The sequence below is a fragment of the Zeus faber genome (genome assembly GCF_960531495.2).
Source record: "Zeus faber genome assembly, chromosome: 22".
In the NCBI taxonomy this organism is placed as follows: domain Eukaryota; kingdom Metazoa; phylum Chordata; class Actinopteri; order Zeiformes; family Zeidae; genus Zeus; species Zeus faber.
The window spans coordinates 16,076,821-16,096,734 of NC_137209.1; the positions used below are offsets into that span (position 1 = coordinate 16,076,821).

The 19,914-nt window shown below is 41.3% G+C and overlaps 1 protein-coding gene across 1 annotated transcript in view; it reads left to right on the forward strand.

The window, feature by feature from the left end:
- The window catches only part of adam19a (ADAM metallopeptidase domain 19a), a gene marked incomplete at its 5' end in the record, with an annotated part of 144,460 nt that overhangs the window by 85,923 nt on the left and 38,623 nt on the right, over positions 1-19,914 (forward strand). Inside the window, one exon of the mRNA XM_080023546.1 lies at positions 6,907-6,988. Within this exon, the coding sequence (XP_079879672.1) occupies positions 6,907-6,988 (82 nt within the window). The remainder of the gene's footprint in view (positions 1-6,906; positions 6,989-19,914) is intronic.

A 19,914-nucleotide genomic window follows, 5' to 3' on the forward strand; every position in this document is an offset into this window, starting at 1 on the left:
GTAGTGTTCTCTTTTTCGTGTATGGAATGTAGGAAAGATTGTGAAGATAAATCGTCTTTATCTTTTATATATTCTATATCGAAAAAAAGATTTCACCATACCTGGTGTTAGTCGGCCGGTCAGAAACGGGTAGAAAAATGAGTGACGGCCAGAAGCACCCAAGCTTTCTAAAACAATAAAGAATATCATTGAAGTTGACTCTGAGAAGCCGCTGTCCCTTGCTGTTATTGGACTTCTTTTGACGTGGCACACGGTGTAGAAGCATTGGAAAGTTAGAAAACATTTTTCTCACTTGAAACATTTAACACACAGTGTTGTTCAAAGGTTAATCTAAATTCGATATATCAATGGTCATAATAGCAGTGAGGTGGAAATTTTTATTTATACTGATTATTCATACTTTGTTTAAAGCCATAATTGCAGTCAAATTTTTGGCTTTGATTGTGTATTGACTTCATTGGTTGTCTATAGGTCAAAAGGGCCACTGCAACATATCTGACAGACATGTCAGGCATTTAAAGACTGTGGCCATTTGAGCTCTTTGGCTTCAAGGAAACAAGCACACTTTATGCAGCCCTGGGAAAGAGTTGACTGCTATAGTTGATGGCACTTTTAAGAAACGCTCATTTTCTTTTGGCTATTTTTAATGTCTTTCCCCCTTGAGACGCAGATTGACAGTTAAATCACAATCTCTGGAGGCTTAAATTCAGTTCTGTACCAAGTCACATCAGAGAAGTGCCCTTTCAGTTTCTTGGAGATATTGTGTGCATCCAAACATACAGGATAACACGGTTTTCATATAAATTCTGTCATACTCTGTCTCTCTCTCTCTTCTTTTCCCCGCTCTCTGTTTACCAATCTCTTTCTTTTCCTCTCTTCCTTGCTTGCCCTCGACCCCTCTCTCTGCCCCTTCTCATTGTCTGCCGAAAGTCAAAAGTTTCGCCACGGCGAGTGCATCCAAACACCATTCAAGGAATTATTCATTATTATGCGGCTTTGCCTTAGATCTAGGCAGAGCAAACAGTCTTCCTGAGAAAATGTCAGTAGCTTGTTCTCACCCCAGCCAGTCAAGCTGGGTGAATATCATTCATACCGGTCGGGGAAATCACAGCCAGGGATGGCAGAATAGATTTTCAGGCATTTCACCTGGACTGCATCACCGTTAAACGGTAGCTATTAAGTTAGAGATGGTTAAGTTTAGGTATAAGGTTAGAGATGGTAACGTTTATGTATTGGGTTAGAGATGGTTATGTTATGTAGCGTGCTGAGGACCTATAATTAATATTTATAGTTGAGTTGAGCGCCACCAATTTTATAATAATAATGGAAAATTAGAAGTAATTTTATGGCTGCACGGGTGGCAGTAGTAGTCCATACTGGTCGTGTTTTCTCCATTCAGTTATTCTCACACGGAATATCAGATAAATACCCAACTTCTACTTAAATTAAAAAAAATGGAATTAAAGCAAGTTAAACACAAACCCACACCAGGGAAGTGTGGGAGGACTGGTTTGGTGAGGGGCAAGTATTAACCATAGATTGAATTGAAGGGATTGCATTTGAATGTGTAAAAGGAAGCAGCTATCTCAGACTATCCATAGACTCATGGCTCCAGAATGGTGAGATGCAGCCATGGTTTTTCGGCTGGGGTCCTCCGGGTTCGGCTTGAGGTAGGTTTGTGGCTCGTCGCCGGCTTTGGAGAGTCGTGCAAGTCGTGCTCGTCCAAAAATAGTTGATCACAAATTGTGATCACCGGCGTAGCGTGGTGCTCCACACTGGTTGAACGGATGGGAGGTTGAAAAGTGTGAAAGCGTCCCAGGATCTCTACAACTACGTAGACTCGTGGCATTTAAAAGGATCAATAAAAGACAGGCTGCATGGCAACGCGCCAGGTCAAGTAAAGTACAGGTAAATAAAGCTGTCGCGAGAGCGGAGCCTTTTGGGGAGAAAGAGAACTGGGGAGGCAGTTTACACCAGCCTTAGACCAGTATTACATTTGTGTTTGTCAAATAAATCTTGAAATAAAAAATGATAAAGCCACACACAAACATAAATCTTGAAATAACAGAAGTTAGTGCATATCGTGTTATCAAGCGCCCACAGCATTCATTTCATTTGGCACAATTAGTGGACTGCATGGAGTTTAAAAGCGTGTGGATAATTCTTACTGGAGTGAGGATAATATGCGGGTATAACGTACTCTTCAAACAAAAACGGGTGCTACATGATAACATTTCAGAGTTCGGGGCAATACTGTCGGTGGCAGTAAGGGGGTGTCCAAGTTCAGCAAAAGGAACAATGTTTAATCATACTGCATCATCACACTTCTATGTTTGCTATTTCTCTTCCCTCAAAGTCGAGAATAGGATCATTCTTCATAAAATCACCAAAGGGAAAACGTTAGGGTGGTTACACATTCATTTAGACATTTAGTTCAGTCCCATCTCGTTGTTAGGGAAACATGGAGTTTCAGAATGAGCATTCTTGTGCAAGTGGCCCACACTCAATGAGCCGGCCATTTGCGGATTCCTGCTGTTCCACAACAGCGGGGGGTCCAGGAAGCAGAGAAAATAGTTGAATGCGTCTGTTCCTATCTTTTCTCAGCGCCGTCTGGTAATTGCCTTGATCTTTGACATGCGTTGTCTTAATGTCCTCGTGGTGTCACGGAGGTTCAGATGAAAGGGAGCTTGTCTCCTTTAAAGTCGACAGTCTTCCGTTACATTTAGGTATAGATTAGAGATGGTTATATTTAGCTATAAGGCTGGAGATGGTTACATTTAGGTAAAGGTTAGAGATGGTTATGTTCAGGTATTAGGTGAGAAATGGTTCAATTTAGGTATCTACTTAGAGATGGTGTTTTAGATATTCAGTAATAATTTATACCTGTATATTTCAGGTTCAGCTTCGGGGTGGGGATTTTCCAAACCCAACCTTGTATCTAAAAATGTAAATGGGCCAAAAAATAAATTCTGTAACTAGTTTCGAGATGGATACAGTGAGTTTACGTATGGTTTTAGTGTGGTTAATATCAGAGTAAGCCTGTGGAGGGACTGTTAAGATACCGTATAATGCTCAGTGTTGGGACCAGCTCAGAGGTAGACCCTCTTCATCCTCATCTTCCCCCTGCTTTTCTACTATTCTCAGAATCCGCAATATCTTGGAAATGTTACCCCTGATATTTCAGTGTCGCTATCCAGATTTGCTTTGTTTTGTTTTTTTAACTGCACATTCTCCAGCAGGTTTGACAGAGCAAATCAGCCCAGAAGTCTTCCACACACAATCACACACACACACACACACACACACACACACACACACACGCACACGCACATGCCCATGCACATGCCCATGCACACGCACACATGCACACATACACTTTCATAAAAAAGATCATGTAAATAGGGTCCAGATAAGGATGGAATTCCATTTCAAATATACTCTTCACTCTGGTGTCCATCAAATGAACTCAAGAGGACTGCTAGCTCACAATAATGTTTTCCTTTGTTCCTCTTTTTTTTTTAAACGGACTAAAGCGCGTGCGGTAAAAGGAGGCGAGGACGCAGGATTATGTTCCATTACGGCCCTCCTCAATGAATAATACAATCGGGCCCCTGGGACCAAATTGAAATTGGACTCATCTTTTCATGTCTGCCTTCCATTTGCCGGTTCCCTCTGAGGGAAAAGGAAACTGGCACCAGGATGCCAGTCGCTGCCCGGGCTAGGAATGTCTCCACACGCGCACGCACACACACACACACACACACACACACACAGGTGATGATGAAGCATATAGGGCGGCCGCTGGCACTGGCGTGTCGTTGCCCCGGGGACCTGGCTGCGGCATTTGACATTTGAAGTCTTTTGTCCCGGGACACGACAAATGCCACGGATTTCTCTCGCTTGGCTAATGCGCTTGTTGTACGGTGACCTTTTGCCGAGTCATCAAACGATGCCGCCGCCGCACACACTTACACACATCCAAAAAATCTTTGAGCCGAGTGACGCATAACGACCGCTTGATTCAACATTTTTGAGTGATGAAGATAGTCTGGCGGCACGTACGGTTGCGAGATGAGTAACTGACTAGCGGAAAGTCTCCTGATAAGAAAATACCATTTATTTTATGTTTTTTTTTTTTTTTAGACTCCCCCTCGTTATCAATGCCTAACTATCAAGATGAAAGCACTCTTATTTGCGCTGATCCACCGTTTCATTCAGAGGGATTACGCTCCGTTTTTTCTTTTGCCCCCCCAATCAGATGGGGGTTTGAAGAGAAACGACAGAGGGATCATCTAAGGGAGAAGGAGAGGCAGAGAGAGAGAGAGAGAGAGAGAGAGAGAGAGAGAGAGAGAGAGAGAGTAAAGCCCAGCGAAAAGGAGGAATGATTATCGCCAAACTTGCACGGCCCAAAGCTGCTCTGCAGTTTCATCACACTTCACATTTCAACGTGTTGAAATGGCGGAATACTGCATACTGCCTGTGATCAGCTGCGTCACCCACAAATGACTGCACACAACGGGCCTCATTCACAAGCCTCTCTTTTTCCGTACATTTGTGCTCGAGGAAAGAGTACGGGGGGAAAAAAAACGGTTACTGGCAGTTAATACTTTCTGTCGGCTTGAGGACACCGTTGCTCAGGGCGATGGGAAGGGGCGAGAGCCGAGCGGGGTCCGGGTTCAGTTCGGGGTCGCGGAGGAGGAAATATGTTTGCCACTGTAGTTATAGATCCCGCGGCTTCCTTTAGCGCTCCACTGCTGCTGATTGTTACTTTAATAATACGCCATTACTGACAGGGATTTACAGCCTCTGCTGAGTAGCTTATTCGATCTACTAATGTACTGAAACAGCTTGCTTGTTAATTGTTAATAAGAGTGTTGGCACGACTGTAATTGATTTTCCATAAAGGATAAGTGGATAACACCTTCACGCATGTTTCCAAACACACGACACAGAAAGACTTTTTTTTTACAGATTATACACAAACGTTTTGAAATGTCATTGATTTCATCAATGATGATTGTGCATGGTTAAGGGCAATTCATAATCAATTATAGAGATTCAAGTGAGATGTATTGCAATTGTCAGAGAGATGGATAGATATTCATCCCCAGAGGGAAATTAAAGATAACAAAATCGTTGTAGACAGTGGCATGGGCCAACCGAAACTAAATACACAAAAACAATTTCATTCATTTTACTTTTAAAAAGTCTGAATTTTCCCCTCACTTTGTGGAAAATGTCAGTGCCCAACAGCAGGGAACTGGATCCCCAAGATGGCGTTTAGCACATGAAACAGTTATGAGGGCTGAACTCTTTTCTCCTTATAGGTGAATCCGCGCAGCGATTTGTGTTTGTGCTTGTCCCTCTCGTGCCATTGACGCGGTGTGCACATTTGGAGGTGATCACTGCACTGAACGGAGGAGTGGATGGATGACGCAGGGCCTCCACTGACGGATCAAGTTATTTATTTATAAAAACACTTGTTAGAAATTGCTCATGGCATTGGATACATTATGTATGGTCTGAGTAGTACTTCTAGCATCATTTATCATTAGGGCTGCTCCCTGAACGTCGACGAATCGAAACCCGTCAGTCGATTGAGATGCTTCAAGTCGAGCAGTTTTTTCAGTCAGTGTGCATTACAATAACTGGATAAAATAGATAGAAGTTTGCAAAAATGCACAGGGATAACATTTCAACGAGTAATTATAAATAAAGTGAATCATAAATATATTTTAATATGCGTGAGTCAACACGGCTCTCCGTGCGCCCGGATCGTGGAAATCCCGCCCTGTTCCTCCAAATAAAACAAATAAAAACGGTTTTTAATTGTTTTATTTAGGCGGATGTGGCAAGGAGGAACAGGGCATGAGTAGGGATGGGTATCGTTAAGATTTTAACGGTACTACAACTACTCTTACCAATACTGCTGATACAGAAAAAAATTAAAACAAATTCGGAGCAGAATTTACATTGCTTTATTTTCTGCACATTACGCATGAAGGGGGAGCGATCTGGCACAATCTGTACTTGCTTGGCAGAAACATAAATCAGTGCAAGAAGTCAAACAATTAAAAATTCCCACGCGTAGGTTCTATTGTTTGTTTTCTGATTGGATTTATTGTTTGATTAAATAACATTTAATGTAACGTTATAGGATTATTATGGCAGCCGAAAATGGTGCATTTCTCCATGTGTATGCAATGCACTTTTGCTAAATGTTTCGAAAGATTGCTTGTTTCCTCCCTTACATGCAAAAGACCGGTCTGCATGGTCGGCTTCGGCTCTCGTGAAATTTGGCCGGACTTCTGAGCGTTTAATTCTCTCCGCCATTATCACACACTCAGAGCAGGGTCTCCTCGTGTGTTTGTGATAATGGGAAGAAATCAGACAGAGGGAATTTCCTTAATTTTCCCCAATACCATTAACAGTACCAGTAACGTCGGACCTTATCGATACTACAATCCTTAATGATTTGGCCCTGGGACCTGTTTAATACCGGGTCTCAGTACCCAACCCTAGGCACAAACTCACGCCCCGTTCCTTTGTGTCCTTTTTCATCCACTGCTCCAAATGTCTTGTTCTTATGAATTTAAACCGATGCAGACCTATGCCTTCCCTGAGAGTCCAGCTCAGGACAGGGGCATTCCTTGTGCAGGTTTGATATCTGGAGTTTCTCCATATTTGCAGTTGTCCACTACTGTTGTCAACCCGGGTTGAAAAGTGACCATGAAAACGTCTGAGAGTATCATGCAAGAGAACGTTAATAGAGTGTAACTACAATAATGGCGGCTTGGCTACTTCCGGCTATTGCCAAGAACTGAACGATAATAGGTGTCCCGACTGGACTTATGAGCTTAACTTTGAAAGAAAGCGGAACTTAAACTCCATCATGTCCTTTCTCAGGGAGCTGTTGGGCCCAGGCTTCACAGAGACCTACTACAAGGAGGACGGGCAGTTGGTGACCGTCACCAGCACCAATTACACAGTGAGTCTGAGTCCTTGCTGCTTTCTTTACGATTCCCAGCTCTTGACCACTCTTTTCACTCCTCTCGCACACTGCAATTGGGGCTTCTGTTTTTTGTCCTGCTCCACCCTTTTGACCGAGGTATCATTAAAGCCTCTCTCTTTCTCCCCTCTCGCTCTCTCTCTCTCTCTCTCTCTCTCTCTCGCTCTCTCTCTCTCTCTCTATGTCTCATCTCTCTATCCGTCTCTCTGTAACGGTCTGTCTCTGTCAGTCTATGGGTTTCTTTCTCTGTCTGTCTGTCTGTCTGTCTATGATGTCTCTGTCTGTCCGTCTCTTTCGGTCTTTCTCACTCGATCTGTCTCACTCTGCATACCCTGCAAGTGTTTCAGAGGCACACAGGGCAGAAAACATTCTCTTCATCAGAATGTTAGCAACTTACCTTACCGTACACACACAGCCGGACACACAAACACCCATTTTCAGGGTTAAAACACAAATTTGCAAAATGGAAACTCGCAAATGAAAGCGGTGGCCTGCAAAAAGCAGAATATTAGTTTCAACAGTTTGTTCTCAAAACTGAGGTCCTTTTTGTTGAACATAACTGCCAACATTCACTTTTCACAAGTGCTTTCATCAACAACCCCCGGTGCCATTGACTTTAAACTGAAAATAAATAAAAAATGAATTCCTACACCTGAGAAAAGCAATTTGAATTGCAAACCACTGTACAAACGAGGACCAAGGCAACGAAAAATAAACTATGAGGAATAGGCTGGTCAGCCGTTACACACCGACCTTGAAAACACTAACTTCACCATTCATTTCTAATACGCAGGTACAAAGTGCCAGCTGACACTTCACAAAAAAAAATATATATACATTTGTATTGTGTATGTATTTTGGCCTCAAACAAATCGTTTGCCCTTCTTATATCACTACATCTGATTAAGCTCCATACCTTAGCCAGGGAACATACCCGTCCCTTATTGGTTGGTAGCTGTCCATAAAAATTGTATGCTGGAACACCGCGAACATAGCTCTGGTCAATTGTGTAATCACAATTTTCACAATCTCAATCCACTCATGATATATTAGTATCCATAGCATCTGTTTTTTTTTTTGCTTTGCGTGATTCCAACCGTCCATTCAACGGTTAATGTAGCATAACGCTGCATTTTTGAGCGTATTGGGCATCTGCTGGTCCATTTTCGGGGCCAGGTTGTTACTCTGTGCAGGCCTCTGTGTAACACTACTAATCTAACCGTCAATGTGTAGTAATTCACACACGACTAAGTCTTTAATCACATTTATTACTGTGACACAGGAAACATCATGATTGCACTGCCAACTCCCCGCTCAACCCTAAAAAAAACTTGAACAATGTACAAATGATGAGGGGCCTTATTAGCGCGGTTGGAGGCATGTCAGAGAAGCTGCAGGTGGCGGGGATTAGCACGCTTGTGGCTCGGTGGATGTCACCTTGTCACCCACGTTTGAGGGCATATCGGGGGCCACAATGGCAGCGCAGGAGCTGAGCCGCAGCTTTACGATGGCTTTAGAAACCAGCGGAAGCTCACTCCAGGCGGGAGAATCGGTTCCCCCGCTTTCAACGATCAAAAATCTGAACCGAAAAAAAGAACCACGCTGTGATGCACATCTGCAGCAACGAACGATGATGGTAGCAACGATGCTCTGTCACCCGTCCAGCCTTCCAACCCAGGGTTTCGCTGTCCCGCAATTTTTTTTTTTTTAACCATCCCAATGTTAACTTGGACCGTCCCAAATTAAAATGTTGTTTCTTAAGTATATTACAATTAGTTAAAAGTCATCCGTCGCGCTTCATGGCCGGAATGAAACACAATTTAAAGGACTAGGAAATAAACCATTGTATTTTCATAGAAATATTTTCTTTTATAAATGCATGTTGACTGAAGGTATACTTTCTTTTACCATGTGGTGTGATCTATATTACATCAATTATCGATAACAAATTACTTCTAATTACCTGATATGGTAAGCTTTCTATTAAGGTGTTTGTTATAAGCATTAGTTAATAGTTCCTAAGGTCCTTTTAAGTTGCTAATTAACATTATTTTTGTGTTAATAACACTATATAAGTGTTAATAGCGTTTATTAGCAGTTAACTATGCAGTTATTTACAGTTAACTGCACTTATTAACTGTTAAAGCAACACGATGTGCCTTTTTAACCTTAAAATAACAGCTTCAAATTCATTTTAATGGTACATTGACTTCTAATATGGAGAATGGCACCTCTTTCATCCCCCCCTGTGCCCCCTCCCGTCGAAGGGCTGTTCTTGTATTATGTAACTTCGTATTCGGGCACAGCGGCAAAAGTGCGTCACGCTTTTTTTCCTCGATGTTTGGCTCCGGTAATTACTGTTTTTTTGCCTGGTAAAATGTATTCTCAAAAAACCCGATAAATGATAGACTTGCCGGCCAAAATGTCCGGTAATAATGGCCCCCGGCACCCCCGCACGTCAGCCGGCGTGTGTTTCCCCCTCTGACTCGCTGACCTGCCAGGCCAAGCACATCTGGTACCAGCACCGGAAGCAGACAAAACAGAAAAAAGAGCAAGGACGCAAGACCTCTAACATAGCGGTAGATGTGTACAGAATGCCTTCATTTACCCAAACAGCAAAACAGATAAAACACAAAAAAAACCCATTGTGCGTCACGGGGAGCTTGAAGAAAGCTTGCAAAAAGATTAACTTTACCATTCAACATCCCCTCTCTCTCTCTCAAGGTTTCGGAAGCGAACATGGAACAAGTCACAGACTTTGTGTGTGTGTGTGTGTGTGTGTGTGTGTGTGTGTGTGTGTGTGTGTGTGTGTGTGTGTGTGTGTGTGTGTGTGTGTGTGTGTGTGTGTGTGTACACGTCCCTCCATAGGCATTCTGTCCTACAAAGGCAAGGATGATTTGATCAAAAAATAAAAGCAATAAAAGACCATTGACAAACATAAAACATGAAATGAAGCACTCTAAATATGATCCAAAAACTGAAATGTAAGGTTTATGAATACACTTAGGTGTGATTGCTTGGCACTAATGAAAGGTAGTGGGGGGTAGTTTAGCTGGAGTGTTTAAAATGTAATGGCTTTAGAATATTCAGAGGGCAATATAATGTTCAGTTATTGCTTTGGATTGGATTTGAATTTATTTGTTTCACTATAACATTAGTTTAATGTTTAATTCATCAGTGTGAATGTTCAGTTAGGGCTTTAGAATGCTGTGTGTAGCTTAAATGGTCTTAAGTATAAAGTAAGTATTTCTAGTATGAAATTATCTGAAAGTTGAGTAAGGCTACACATTTTAAAGTTTGAAAAGTGTGTCTAGCATAAATCCTTTAGGAGGAGTAGCTTAGCAGAAAACGCATGGGAATTAACGCTGTTGTTTCCAAGCAAGCACACAAATTAATATGGGAGGTAATAAGGAGTGTGTCGAGGTGTGTTCCTCCGCGGAGTCGACTGCGGCTCCAAACCAACTCGCCCACCAGGCACTTGGGTTGCAGGAACGAAACTGAATGTAATTTGAATATTACAAAAGATAAAAAAACAACAAAGTTCAATATAAGTCCATCCAGTTTGCTGCACAGTGAACACACATTAGATAGAAATATCTCAGGTAACGGTGTGCGAAGTCTGCGTCGGCAGGCCTGCACTCCCTCTCCTTCACTGTGTCTACAAGGGAGAGTGCGCCTTTGACCAGAATGTCAAGTAATTCCACAGATGTGGCGATGAAAATGGAAAATCAACCCGACCATCACCGACGGAATTTCCTGCAGTGCAGAGATTCCAAATCACTGGCTCGCGGACCGCGAGGGGCCGTGGGGCATTTGCCACAAGACCGTGAGAACAGGTGCAGGATTTTTTTCAGGAGCAATCTCCCATCAGCTCCACAGCAGAGCAGCAGCAGGAAACAGAGTCAATTAAATACATCTAGAGTTTATAATTGTTTTGTTTGGGAAAACATCGCCCTGATTGGAGTTGCGGGGCTGCAGGTTGCAATTTGCCTTTTTCTTCCAGCACTCCCTCTGACAAAAATTGCACCCATTTTTCTGCGCGTATTTTGGTGAGTAACCTAAAATTTGTGTAATAAGTAACTTATTGTTTATTATTCTAAAGTCTCGTTTTGCTCAAGCTCTCAACTATTTTGGTGTGTTGTTTAAAAATTCTCTTAATTTTGTTATTAATTATAATTTTTAAGATTCATATAAAAGTTACTTATTGAGAAACAAGTGTTTTTCTTAACAAATCAAAACTCGATAGTCAAACTATGGCATAGCTGTCAGTGCTGAAAATCAAATCAAAAATCAAATCAAATTGTGACCTTGAAATCGAAAGTCAAATCGAACCATGTATTTGGAGAATCATGTCATCCCTCGGAATGGATAAAGGAAGCTGGCATGGTTTTCTCACAATACAGTACTATTTAAAACATACCGTTGGTTATGGACACGCCTTTCTGTAATGTGCGAGATGCGGTTCTCCCTCCAGTTTTCCACCATGAAATTGGCAACCTCAATGTTCACACCACCCTTGTAGGAGCATACATGAGATGGCACAACTTAGTGTTGACTGCACCAATGAAGCTCTCCAGTACCGTCGAGGCTCGGTTGTTTGTTGCAGCAGACAGATAAACAATCAAACAGCTGAAGCCGTCTATTCCGCTGTGAACCACGAATCTCCAGCGAATAATAAGAAAAAACTAATATTCAAGATTAGAACTACATTTTTCAGAGTATTTTCAATTTTCAATTACTCTCCCAATCCAGGGTAAGTTCACAATGCTGGAACGCAATCATATTTCCTTAAGGGCAGTGGCATCTTATTGCAAGAAAGTCTCACACCCGAATCCTACCCTTAAAGTCACAAGACATCAGATAGCAACTTTTAAAAGTGTTAACACTAATGCACAACTTATTTAACACGTAGAAAAAAGGGGAGGCTATGATTATGTCAAGTTTTGAAGAATAAGAATTAGCTCAGATAATGTAATACATGTGTTCAGGCATGTAGAAAAGTAAAAATACAGAAAGAAAATACAGGACAAATTTGTGGTTTCCAACTATGTGCCACATTGCGTTTGGTGCCTGAACTGAATATTGCCTGCGTCTAAGGCTACGTTCACGGTGCAGGCCAAAGTGGCCCAAATCCAATTTTTTTGCTCATGTGACTTTTTGCAATGGGACCTCAGTCTGTACAGTCAAATCAGAATGCATGTGACCTTTACGTCACTCGAGCGCCTGTAGTACCCCGGTGTTTCGAGAATAAACTTGGAATTCCGCCCCGCGACTTCAGGACCCCGGGACCATTTGGGTTCCGGTGAACCAAAATGCAGGACACAACACAAACAACACAAAAGTCTCAGGAGTAGGTGGAAGGTTTAATGTAAAACAGGCAGGGGTCAAAACCAGGGGAACAGTCAACAGTAAAAAAATCAGCAAGTAACCAGGGTCCAGGAAACATGAATTATGAATGCAATATTAATGTTAATACGCATATTATAAGGACATTATTAACTATTAAATAACGCTTATTACAAACACTTTTATATAAAGTGTAACCCCTGATGTAATATAGATCATATTACATTAGGCAAGGCCAATGAGATGACAATAAAAATCACTGGCCTTTACGTTAATTTATTTTGCTTGCAATTATATTTATAGTACTTTAGAATTACATTTGTTTGGAGATCCTATGTGACCCACCGCAGACTTAAGGTACATTTGGTGGCTTTTGACTTTTTTTTTTTCCACAGCATTTGAAAGTGAAGAGCTTCAAAACGAGATGTCACTTGTGCAAACCAAGCAAACATTTTTAAAGCTATGACTTGTTCGTGACAATGGTGTGGAAAACTGTGTTTCTGAACACCCTCAACGTTTTTCCCATGCTTGGCTTCATTCAGCCAGCTCCCAGAATGCAAATTCACTATAACATTAGTTTAAGCTTTGTAGAATCATTAGATTCTGCACAAGACTGTGATGCACTACCCACCGAAAGTGCTGGTACTGCTTGATCTGTGGCAATGGTCTGAAGTAGGCGTTCAGGTGTTCTGCCAGTTGAAGCTTTGCACCAGCTCTGTGCCATCCTCTTTCCCCACTAGCTGAGGGATGTTGATTGTGTTTATCGTGCTGTTTTGAACAACTGCTGCAATTTCAGCAAGAGTGTTCACCCTCGTCTTTCGGAAATGCTGCTTGATAAGTCCAAAGCACCAGTCTGGTGAAAACCCGGTGTGGCCTGCTATCAGGAATGTAGATCCATGCAATGGTGCAGCTTATGCAGTGTGCACAAAGCACAGTACCACAGCGTGAACTTGTTTTTGTTCTGTCCACTACAGTTGTCACAGTGAAGGTCTACCTCAGTCTCCCCAAGACCGTAGTCTTGGAAGAAGAAGTGCAGGTAACTTATCACAGTGTTGCTGCCTCTGCTGGATGATATACCTTTGTCCACCAAGTAGTTGACTTGCTGTGGTATTCCCTCACAACAGACACCAAAAAGGCCACACCTTTGAGGAGTCAAGAAGTACATTGGGCCTGGCTGAAGGGGATCTGATGGATAATGAACCTGAAAAGAAAAATAAAGGCCTTAAGAACTACTTAGTTCTACTAACTAGGTGCTAAGTGGTACCTAGCACCATTGACTGCCTTTCGCCTAGGAATATTAATAGTGACCAACCCATATTTAATTTCTGCCGTAGCCTTTTGTCAACCCCAACACTGACTTGGATTTATTGCACTTGTCAGATTAATGTCCGTGATATGATTCAGAGCTTCCGCCACCTGGTTCTCGTAATCCGTAACAACACGGAGATGAACGTTTTCACAGACAAGTGAAACTGAAGAATCCTCGTTCTGCGCTTTAACCATCTGTTTTTGGAACCAACGTCAGCTTTTTTCTTCTTCGCGGATGAAGTGAACTGTGTTTCCCCATGTAATCAAATGGGAATATTTAACTTGATGGTTTAACATTTATCTACTATTTATAAATCAAACTCGGTTTTTAAAATACGTTGAGCGATGAAAAAAAACCCCACAAAGGAACATGAATCTTGGAAAATCAAATTTTCCTTCGAGAAAGGATTTTTCAACTTATTTGGCGGCTCGTGGTGATTTTAGAAATACGCGAGATGGCTGGATTTGCTGCGGTGGGTTACAAATTCAAGGCACCCTATCTATACCATGTAAATCTGTTGTCTCCATGTTAAAAACCTGACAGTCTGTGTTGAGACTAGCAGGCCGCCTGCAGCTGCACGGAATTTAGTGATGCAAGACTAGCGAATGATTACTTCATAGCAAACTAATCTTTTAAATGACTCAGGAGTCCGGAATGTTTGTGTTCCACCAAAGTAAACCATTTTGACAGAATGAGATAATCCCTGTGAGAATGCTGTCCACAACTCGGAGGGACAGAGTCTTCTGACTCCTTAACTGTTCACCAAAAGTCCTTCCTCGCTCACCGCGAATTATACCAACAGAATCAAGTCGGATGACCCTTTTAACGGAGGCACTCGCCACGAGTCTAACTTTTCATCACGAGCGGAGCAGATTGAGAGAACACCACCGCATTATATTTCACGTGAATAATGATACTTTATTTTCATAAATAGTGAATTTCTCTGTGTAAATGGTCACCATTTTCAGTAACAGGGAGACTTTCAGAGACACCAGAGTGCTACAAACCGATATTAATACCCCCAACCCGCCCCGCCCTGCTCTGGGAGCAATGGTTTGAATGCCCGTTGCTACAATTGGAGAATAAAAAGTCTTTATTTCGAGAGTTATTGCTCAGTCACAGAACAATTGTTTTTGCAAAGCCTGCAAAGTTAGCAGTTTCTAAAGGTGTTTATACAGTTTAATTAAATTGCAGAATAGGTTTTCCACTGTTCAAATCATAATCTGTACTGAGTTGCTGTGGATATTTAAATTGAACTGGCTGCATTCGTAATTAGATAATTTGACAGCTATTAAGAGCAGATTTTGTCGTTTTGTTGATGTGAAGTTCACACTCGAGTTGCCTCGGTATATTCTAACAGATATATATGGCTTCTCTCTCAAGACAAATTGAGTCTCTGTCAGAGACTCGATTGTTCCTCCCCCCAGCATTGTAGAAACTCTTAATGGAGGATTTGGTCCCCCCAGGAAGCTCAGATTCAAGATTCAAGATTCAAGAGGCTTATTCGTCACATACATATACATAATTTCATACATATATGCAGTGAAATGTAATACAACGCACCCGGTGATAAGACACAATATGTCCTAGGAAAAATTTCTAATATCCCAACTAACTGACTCCTAAAATGTAATACAGTAAGTCGAATACTTATAGAATAAAATAAAAATATATAGAATAAAATAAAATACAATAAAAATAAAATGAAATAAAATGGAATAGATAAAGGGAGTATGCTTATGTATATGGAATAGCCAATTATGTATAAACAGATATGTGCATTAAAGTGGCATGTGAATAAAGTAAGGTAGTGTTTGGGATAATACAGCACAGTATACAACAGTACGGCGCAGCAATACGGCATCACCGAACAACCCTGAACAGTGACACAGTATGCGGTACAGTATGCTACATATAGTACAGTAGGTAGTGGAGCCGATGTGTGTGGCTCAGTGAGGACCCCTGGTGAGGTCAGCATTGACAGTTCTAATGGCTTGAATGGAACTTTCTTGAACTCTTCCGGTGGCCGTGTTATGGAAAACAAGGAAGGAAAACATCTTTAAAGGTTTCTTTTGAAAGGAATCCCCTTCATACGAAGTGAGCGTCCGCCTTTCTCTGACTTTGGGAAGCGATCCAGGTCTAGTCTGAAGAGATGGGTCTTAAGTCTGCGACGGAAGATGGGGAGTGATTCAGCCGTTCTGACACCCGGGGGGCTCATTCCACTATTGGGGCCTCAGGGATTCTTGACTGGGATGAACTACCCTTGAGACCACATAGCAGTGGAGGAGTACAGCAAACTAATCTGAGTCCGGAAACTGACCAGTGATTGGAGAAATGGAGGAGCAGTTTGATTGGCCGCCTTGTAGGCTTTGTCTTAAATTTGATCTGAGCAGAGATGGGAAGCCAGCAAAGTGATCGAAGGATGGGAGTGACATGAGCGAATTTGGGTTGGTTGAATACTAGATGGGCTGCTGCGTTCTGCGCTGTAGAGGTCTGATGGAAAAGGCAGGTGGTCCACCCGGAAGAGCGTCGCAGTAGTCAAGACGAAAAGATGCAGGAGCGAGTTGTAGCAGCAATGTGGGCAGAGCAGAAGAGCTGGTTATCCAGAAGTACCCCAAGGTTCTTAGGTCTGAAATGGAGACACTTCGGAGATCTTGATGGCGATGGAGATGTCTGTGAAATGGCTTCGTCTTTCCAAGGGGGAAGGAGAAGCTTAACCTTGTCTCGGTTGGGCTTCAGGTGGTGCCCTGACATCCATGTGATAATGTCTTGAAGACATATGCAGAAATGTGCCTCTCGATAGCCCGATATTGCGAAGAGGGAAAGGAGAGGTGAGCGTCATCAGCATAGCAGTGGTAGGAGAAGCCATGGGAGGAAATCACCTCGCGAGAGAACCTAACTTTTGAAGGGGGGGGGGGGTGGCGGTTATTTAGATTGCCAATCAATTTATTTATTATTTAGATTGCCAATGTTTCCCCACCGTTGTCTACGTCGTCTCGAGCCCATTGCTACGGAGACAGAGGCCGAGCCAGGCCCAGATCAGGCCGGGGGAGTTCTCGCCGACAATTTATTTGCGTGTCGGCTCCGAATGAGCCCGTGGCAGTACTGTTCAAATAAATTAGGTAATTTCACGCTCTGATGGGTTGACAGGGAGCTTTAAGTAGTCAAGAAAGACTTCTACACACATTTCCCCTTCATTGTTTAAATAATAAAAAAATAAACAACAAAAAGAAACAAGTTGTAAGTGGCTCACATGTTGAGTTGTGGAGGAAGTGTTTTTTTCTGCTGTTTCAGTATTAATTATTAATTTCATAATTTTACACCTCACCACGATGTGAACTCTTTGTTCGATGTACAGCTTGTGTGCTGGAGCATGGTGGCCGTGATGAATACTGTACAGAGGTAATTAATGGCACAGAAGCTTAGCATGCATAACATTCTATTCTCTCTTTGTACCCATTCAATTGCACATATTAGTGGAACTTGCTAATTGACACCATTTATTGTACTCTGTCTCAAATCAGTCTCATATTGTCACCTTACAGCTGAATTGTCTAGGAAAGGGGTTGGGGAACCATTTTCCTGTTTATGGCCAGATTAACAAGTAATTATACCATAATGGGCCATAGACCTCTATGAACTACTAAAGAAATATATTAAAAAAAAAAAATCACCAAAAGTTGTTATCTGTTTTTATAGTTTTATTATTATGCTATCAAATAAGGTATGACCAACTTCTTTGAAATGGAAAATACTAAATATCTAACGATTATATCAGATCTAGGAAACACCCAGCGGACTTAATTCGCTTGGTGTCGCTGTCGCTCGTCTCCAGCAACCTGTCGCTTGTGGGCGTACCCAGATTTCCAACTCCGATTGGACAGTTATCTTCTGACATTGAGTTGGAACCAATGATGCTGTGTAACAGTTTCTCATGGGATGCACACACAGGCTATTTTTGCCAGACAGACAGAACTCCCAAATGTTGTTTTCAAACTAGCCGTGGCAGATGAGAAATTGATTGATATTCAACTTCTGCAAGGCCAGGCGAACAGTCCGTGATCGGTGAGATTGGTTTGTCACCTCGCCGCACCATATCTCATTTGCGCAAAGTTGTGGCGTTGTTCGAACTCCCGCTGCTGCTTGGAGTCGCTAGCTGCCCTAGGGAATTAATGACTTCCGGTCTCTCTTGTCGCCACATGCAGAGCCGTTTATGAGCATTTTGGTGTCCTAGGCCAGACATCCACTGGCACCACTTCACCATCCCCCCATCCCCAGCACATCTGTTCCAGAGTACATACACATCCCACTGCCATCATTAATATCTTAAAGACAACACGGCTTTTTATCAATGAATACACTTAAATATCACAAAATGATGTGTATTAATAAATCAATGCAAACTGAACATTAAACATATTAAGTAATGAGAATACAATGAATTACCAATATTAAATAAAATAAACAATTGGATTCAAATAGAAAACTGCTCAGTGAAAGAGGTAGATGAATTAATACTAAAACAGATATTAAACTCATCATAAAGTATATTGCACATAAAATATTGCACTCAATATCGTTAGAACTTATTGCCATTGCCGCATTTTACAATTTTAATTGAACGGAGAAGCAAATACTGCACTTAATGTACTAAGTGGTTATTTATCTCTGTTTCCTGACTCTGGCATTATAAACAAAATGCAGGCTTCAACAAACACCTTATGAGGTTGTATCTTTCGTACTATTAAGTGTTATTTAGTGTTATTATTGATTAAGACAGAATAGAGAAAACGATGGCTATAGGCTACCGCATAATCCCATATGCAGTGGGAGCCAATTAAAGGTTGTCCCAACCGCATGGCAACAAATTCCCAGTCAGTTCCCAGGCGATAACCATGCAGCTCCCAGTCGGCTGGGATGTTGCACAGCTTTTCAATTACAAAATAGAAGCTGTTTTTTTACTTACATTTTTTAAATTACAAAGTTCAATAGCTTTTGTTGTCATGGGAGCACTCAAACTAGTTATATATAATTATAGTTTAAAGTTTACTATCAAATACTTGATAACAATGTAAGCATCATTACCAGTAATGAGATTCTAAGTCTCAGAGCCAACTCAACTCAACTCCACTTTACATAATAAGTCAAATAAGGGCATCACAGTGATTAAAATGAAACAGTGTTTTAAAACAATATTTGAACATCCAAAATGCAAAGAAGTGGTTTAGTATAAATAATATAAAAGGATTTACCTAAAAGAAAGATAAAGTATAATATAGAGAATAATAATAGTGATAGTCAACAGTTCAGCAGTACGAACCATATCATATCATATCACCACATATCAATGTTTTCCAACATATTAATAGTTTTGCAATTGTTCTAAATTATTTTGATATATATTGTATTTTAATATAGGCCCTAATGAAAAAGGGAGCAGAGACAATCACCGTTGTGAGATGAATGAAGTTAAATCAAGCATTACACATACCATACCAGCCATATACATACATGCAAGTAAGCGTTTTATAATGCTTTTTCTTTATATATATATATATATATATATATGTGTGTGTGTGTGTGTGTGTGTGTGTGTGTGTGTGTGTGTGTGTGTGTGTGTGTGTGTGTGTGTGTGTGTGTGTGTGTGTGTGTGTGTGTGTGTGTTGCTAATATTGCAGAACTGCAGATGACATTAACTGTGGTGAAAAATGTGTCCAAGCACATAACTTTATATATAGTATTTGTTTTTTCATCAATGAAGGGAGATTTGACAGCCGGGATCATCTTGTCCTCCCTCCCACCCACCTCAAAAGCACAGAGGAATGTGAGGAAATGTATATCTATAAGGATTATAATAATATTAATAATAATAATAATAATAATAATAACAATAGTAATGCATGTGTAATTTCACAATTTGATTATTATAATTATTGCTATTACTATTGTAAATAATGTTGCCTATTTTGTAAATGTATTTATATTGTTACATAACACTTTTTCTCAACACTTTGCACATCATCCCACCAAGATGATGCACAAACAACCATTTTCTTTCCTGTTGTTCACTGAATGCGCGTCTGGTGCGTTCGGATCAGTTCGAATCTGGGCGCAGATAGCGGACAATTTGAAAAAGAAATTGTCCCTGGCCACGATAAATTAATTGTGGAGGCCAATATCGACATCGCGATTAATATATGATTAATTGTGCAGCCGTAACATTATGTTCCGTTCAAAAACGTGTATATTT